Here is a 6640-nt window from a genome sequence, read left to right on the forward strand (position 1 = left end):
AAGAGGCAGATCTACCCCTAGAGATGCAAGATCTTTTCGGTGACATGGTACAAATCTGTTTTTTTTTTTTTGTAAGAAATCATACAAAAAAAAAAGGTTAGGGTTTTTGAGGTTAAAGCCTACAAAGTCACAGAAAATACCCAAAATGCAACCACGGGTTCGCTTTTTACGTGAAATCAAAGAGAAGGAAGAACTCCAAAGAAGAAGAAGGCTCGAATCCAAGGGAAGTGCTAAAACCCTAGAATCCCTTTTGAGCAAATCCAACTAAATCTAGACAAAAAGGAATGTGAATGGGTTAAAGATCAACTTGGGAGGAGATTTGAAGAGGTTTTGAACTTAGAGGAGGCAGAATAATGAGTTGAAAAGCCCAAGGATCATGTTTTATAACCCGCTGGAAACCTCTCGTATGCCCGCTTCCGAGATAGTCGTGATTGTCTCGCGCTTCCGAGACAGTCACAACTATCTCGGAAGAAGGAGTAATCCCCATGCTTTCGAGACAGTTGCAATTGTCTTGGAAGAAGGATCAACACTACATGTTTCCGAGATAGTTACAACTGTCTTGGAAGAATGGCATACCCAACATGTTGTCGTTCACATCCGTGAAGCATTCTTGATCCATTTTTAGTATATTTGCATACTCCGATGAGTATATGAGTATAAACTGCATCTCTTTGAACCTCCCAACGGGTACACGAGGTTAAACTGTTTCCCAAAAACTCTAAGGAGTACATGAGTATAAACTGATTCTCCATGCTCCAACGCCTCAAGAGCCTAAACTGTATAGACTCCACTTAACGTATGAGTATAAGCTGTATTTCTATTGCAATGAAGGTCGACACCAGTAAAATCGTCGATAACTTTGCCGAAACAATGTGCAAATCAATTCCAAGTCGAAGGATAATCCTTGAGAGTTCATTCAAAATTTAGATACAAACTTCCAAATAGGATGAGTAGTTCATCGTCGATTCAATGGCACGAGCTAAATTCAGAAATCAACACAATAACTTTAGTTCAAAATTTCGACAACGGTCAAGCGATAAACGCAGCACCGGGAAAATTTCAGCTATCCGAAAAAAAATTGAATAGACTGAAATATGGAGAAGTCAACGAATCGAAGTAGGAGTGTATCATATCCAAAGTATTCCAGACTCCTCTATAAAAGATTGAGGCTGAAACACTTTGGAGGGGGTATCTGTAGGCGTCAAAAAGTACCTATAGATTATCATACGTAGCTCAAGATAGAGAGAAGGCGATAAACATTATCATCCGAGTTGCAGAGGATCATTCAAAGCTAAAGATCAACTAAAGAATGCACAAGAAGCACACCACACAAGTTTCAAGGCGGAAAATATGTCTCAAAAGCATAAGACGAACTCACAGTTTCTGAGACAGTTACAACTGTCTCAGAAACTACGAGGAAGCCTATAGCTTCCGAGATACTTTAACTGTCTCAGAAGCGTGAAAGGAATCCATAGTTTCCGAGACAGTTGTAACTGTCTCGGAAACTATGAGGAAGACTATAGCTTCCGAGACACTTACAACTGTCTCAGAAGCTAAGGTGATACAGATGACGGTTTTCTTGAGATTCGCGCATACACGTGGCTCCATAACTGTCAGAGATCGTGTGTGAACGTGGCGAGGATGTTACAAGCGGAACTTACGTCAATAACTGTCAAAATAAGGGCATTAAAACGTGTTTAAAGTAGTTATAAAAGGACTAAAATGAAGCATGCTTCCGAGACAGTTGTAACTGTCTCGAAAATGAAAAGCCAACCACGCTTCCGAGACAGTTACAACTGTCTCGGAAATGGAAGTTTCCCGACGCGACTTCTTTTCAACTTTTATCTTCAGTTACGGTCCTCAGGGGCTATAAGTACTCCCAGGACCATTACTGATGAGGACGGAGTATTTTGGAGCAGATTAAGCAAAGAGACTTGAGCAATTTGGTAGATTCCAAGCAAGAAAGAGAGAGTCTTCATCACATGCAAGCCTTTTCCAGAGTTCTTGTGATTCCTTAAGATCTAAGCTTTGCCTTGATCTTCAAAAGAGTGTTTATCTTAGATTGATAAGATATTCACTTCCTTTTCTTACTTCTAAATGAAGCAAGAATTCCCAAATAGCCTTCACGGTTCAATTTGAATCTGTGATTCGGTGGTCCACTGGCTAAAGCACCCTCGGCATAGGCAAAGATCCCACGCAAGCAACGAACGATAAACGTTCTTGCGTGTGTTTCTAAGGAACATTATAATTTGGTTTTTTGTTGTAAAGAATGGTTTTACAAAGAACGAAACTTGCTCTTTTGTATTCATTGTAATCGATAAACAATTATAATGAATTCTACAACAAAACTTGTTCCTGACGCAAACATGAACCTTCTGATTCAGACGATTTTTAACCTTCTCGGATAGAATCATGCTAACAATCTCGCTCAACTTTAACTTTTCCTTCCCCGCCGAATTGCTAATTACGGTCACACAACCTGCCTAACTATCCGGTAACTGCGATAGAATCAATAGGGCATGCACTTCGTCATCAAACGTGATGTCTACGGAGATAAGTTGATCAACAATCGTGTTGAACTCGCTGAGGTATATCGTGAAGGAGCGTCATTCTGCCATCTTGAGGTTGAAGAGTGTTTTGACGAGATGCCCCTTGTTTGCGACTGACAATTGCTCGTACATCTTTGTGAACGTTTCTATAAGTCCCATCGTCGTCTTCTCCTTCAATATATTGTGTGCGACTGTCTTGGAGAGCGACAATGAGATTTGCCCTAGAGCCTTTCTATCCAGTATCTCCCACTCCTCGTCTGGTTCCTCTTTCTTCTTTCCTTTAGCTTTGCCCATCAACGAACAGTACAAATGCTTCTGGTACAGATGGTCATCCATCTACAACTTCCAGTAGGTGAAGTCTGAGCCGTCAAACTTCTCGATCTTAGATTTGCTTTTCTCTATCATGGCTCTCACACAAACCTTCTGAACGAAGCTCTGATACCAGTTGTTGGGGATTCGAAACAATCAAATCGAATCTGTACCCTTCCGGACCTTGTGTTTAAGAGTAAAAAAGTAAGGAAAACACCATAAATAAAAGATAAAACTTTTAGGAAAGTAAACAAGAAAGAACACATCAGATTTAACGAGTTTCGGAAACGTGTCTACGCCCTTAGGAACCACACCACACAATTCTTTGATTAATTTGAAGAAGATTACAATGCCCCACAAATAGGCTTTTATCTCTCTGAGATCTCTCTCAAATAGCCGTCAAAACCCACTTTTTTTTATGTGTTCACATAAACCCTAAAAACTTTTAGGTATATATATGATCCCAACCCAAAACAGTTTCCCAAACAGTTTAGGAAACTAGAAATCTCGTTCCCGGTCGACTGGGCAATGTGCTTCGGTCGACCAACCAGAATGTCAATTTCGATAGGGTTTTGGTGCATGTTTATGATCTACCGGATCAAGACCCTCGATCGACCGACCAGAGCTTTGGTTTCTGCCTGCCTGTTTTCCTACAGGCTTCGCGATCGACCAGATCTCCTTCGTCGGTCAACCGGCCAACGACTAGATTGTTTTCTTCGTCTTTTTGATTCATCTTTGGGTCTACACGCTTAGACTAACATGACAATCGTGCATTGAGAAGGCAATTCAACTGAAATTGTAGTTTTATTAACCTAAGCTACATCCAAAACAACATATTCACACCCTTAACTATTTACAGTTGCAAGAACATTACACAGCAAGAAATCATAGACCCAAACTCAATTAAAGCACTACGCATAAACCCACATATAGTACCCTCTAAAAAACTGAACAACTCAGAATCATGACTAAATCATTAGGCAGCAACGAATCCTAAACCCTCTTTCCTCTCTCCGAAGAAATCAGCCACTATGGAACCAACATCCTCCAGCCCAACGCCAATGCACAGTGGACCCTTGCCAGCCTTCAATGGCCCATCTCCGGCGACAACTGCGGGCCGCTGATTCATGAACCGAACATTAGGCCCTTCGCGGCACTTGCCCATGCACTTGCATCCCACCACAGCGCCCTCAATCCCCACCTTCTTCTCAAACTCCGCCATCAATTCCATCGCCCCCGATTTCTTGCATTTTCCTCCCATGCACACCTCAATCTGGCTACTGCAGCGCTCTGGTGGTACTGTTATCGGGTTTTCGATTTTGTCAATTTGTTGTAATGCTGGTGATGGTGCTGTAATTGGATCTAAGGGTGCAGTTTTGGGAGTTCGGATCTTAACGGCCTATCGCTTGATTCAGATGAACTTGATGAGCTTTCGTCTGCTCGATTTTTCACCTTCGCCGCCATCTTTGCAGCCTTCATTGCAGCCTTCTCTTGTTTTCTTTTGATCTTCATCTCTTTTGCTTCGGCTCGGAGTTTGGTCAGCTGGGCTAGCAGAACCTCTGCTGCTTCCTGTATTTGCAATCCAAGGTCAGCAACAAATCCCAATAGGAATCATAATTTGATAAAATCAGGAACTTAGAACAAAATATTTTCTAATATGGATTCTTCGCCATGAATCAGTACAAGCTCTGTTAGAATCACAATCAATCCTCAAAATTAAACAAAGTCGGTACGCATTTGAATTCAAGTTGAACCACGCAAATTATTGAGAAAGCAGAAAATTTAACAAATTAACCAAACCAAACAAAAAGAAATAAACTTCAAAAACTCACCGACATAATTTGATCTTTGACTTCACCAGCAATCCCCTCGCCCCTCTCAACACCAAAACCCATGGAATACAAAGCAGAGAGATCCTTCTCCAATCCCTTCACCAGCTTCATCTTCCTCTTCTCCTCCTTTTTCAACCCACACCTCGACGTGGACGATGCGTAATACCGTAGATGCCCCTGATCTTTGAACCCATCGCCCATCTTCACACTCATCGGCCGATCCTTCACCGACATCAGACCCCCATCGCCGGTGGGCCTCCGTAGAGGCACCCGGACTCGCTGGAGAAGCGCGCCGCTGCCTGTGGCCTCCATCGGATGAGGGTTTCTAGAGAGAGAGAGAGAGTTTCTGGAGAGAAAAAGCGGAGAACATCCGGGAGAATAAAATATGGAGGTGGCTTTAAAAGAGAGGAAGGAGGAAACGGGGTTGCGTACGTGGAAGGTTCTGAGCGGTTGGATTTTGAGTCGTGGCAAGTTTGAGTTTGCATGCGCCGTGGTTGTGCCTTCGCGCCTTGGGCACGCGCCGCGGGATAACGGACGGTCAGATTTGGCGCTGGTTGGTCTGGGCGGTTGCGATTTAGATGCGGTGGCGACACGTCGGATTTCTTTCTGTCCACGTAGGATGGTGAGGTTTCTAAAAGGATCGTGTAATTTGGGATTTAGAGATGAGACTTCTAAGTTTAGAAGAGCTCTGGATTAAATTATGTGATTGGACCGCCTCAGTTTAAGTGGGCCGGGTTCGAATATTACTTGGAATATTATTTGAACTCTGACTCCTGGTCAACAAAGGATGACTGATTCCTTAATCTTCCTTTGCGAGTTCTTGGAGGGTTCTCATCCTAAATTTCGTGGTTATTTCACATCATATAAAATGCAGGGTACGCTTCAAGCTTTACCCAACACTTAAACTTAGAGATGATTGATTCCTAAATTTCGTACAAAAGGTGGATGGTGTCGGCTTGGACCGTCTATTTTACAAAAAGTAACAGCAGCATTTCGTATGTTGACGTATGGTGCACCGGCAGATAATACTGACGAATATGTAAGGATTGGTGAGTCAACTGTAATTGAATGTTTAAAGAGATTTTGCATATCAATTGTAGAAGTGTATGTAGCTGAATATCTTAGATCCCCCAATACTGACGATGTTGCAAGACTGTTACAAAAAGGCGAAGAGCGAGGTTTTCTTAGGAATGTTGGGAAGTCTAGACTGTATGCATTGGGAATGGGAAAACTGTCCAACAGCATGCGTGAGACAATACTCAGGACGTCACGGAGGTCCAACCATTATTCTTGAGGTAGTAGCATCGTATGACCTATAGATATGACATGCATTCTTTGGCTTGCCAGGTTCTAATTACTCTTCCTGCTCATTATACAATTAAAGGAAAGAATTATGATGTCAGTTATTATTTAGCTGATGGCATATATCTGAAATGGCCAACGCTTGTTCAAACCATTTCCAAATCCGAAGATAAAAAGAAACAATATTTTTGCAATGATGCAAGAAGCTTGTCGAAAAGATGTGGAACGAGCGTTTGGTGTTCTCCAGTCAAGATCTGCTATAATCAAGGGCCCTGCACGTTTTTGGGATAAACGAACTTTGCATGATATTATGACCACTTGCATAATAATGCACAACATGATTATTGAGGATGAACGTGATGAGCAATAAGATATTGTCATTTCTACTCCACCATCAATTTCAAATCTTGAAGACATAGTGATGAACTATGTTGAACGGTTCCAACAATTCCTGACCTGGTATAAGAAATTCAAATACAAAGAAGCATACTTCGCACTTCGAAATGCATTAATTAAACATTTGTGGGAGAGACATGAAAATGAAGTGATGTAACTTTTTTTTTATTAAAGTTTCGATGTAATTCTAAGTTAATGTGTTTTATTTCAGTTTAATTTTCAATGTATTATCATTTCTAATTACTTGTTTTG

General features: G+C 41.6%; 1 protein-coding gene across 1 annotated transcript; it reads right to left on the reverse strand.

Annotated features, from left to right (window-relative positions):
• Positions 3644-5058, reverse strand: LOC109849875 (diacylglycerol O-acyltransferase 3, cytosolic). Its single transcript, XM_020419758.1, is given in 3 exon segments — positions 3644-4260; positions 4263-4427; positions 4691-5058. Coding segments are annotated over 3 exon segments (903 nt in total). The 5' UTR covers positions 5003-5058; the 3' UTR covers positions 3644-3834.

Source organism: Asparagus officinalis, chromosome 7, assembly GCF_001876935.1.
Source record: "Asparagus officinalis chromosome 7, Aspof.V1, whole genome shotgun sequence".
NCBI classification, from domain to species: domain Eukaryota; kingdom Viridiplantae; phylum Streptophyta; class Magnoliopsida; order Asparagales; family Asparagaceae; genus Asparagus; species Asparagus officinalis.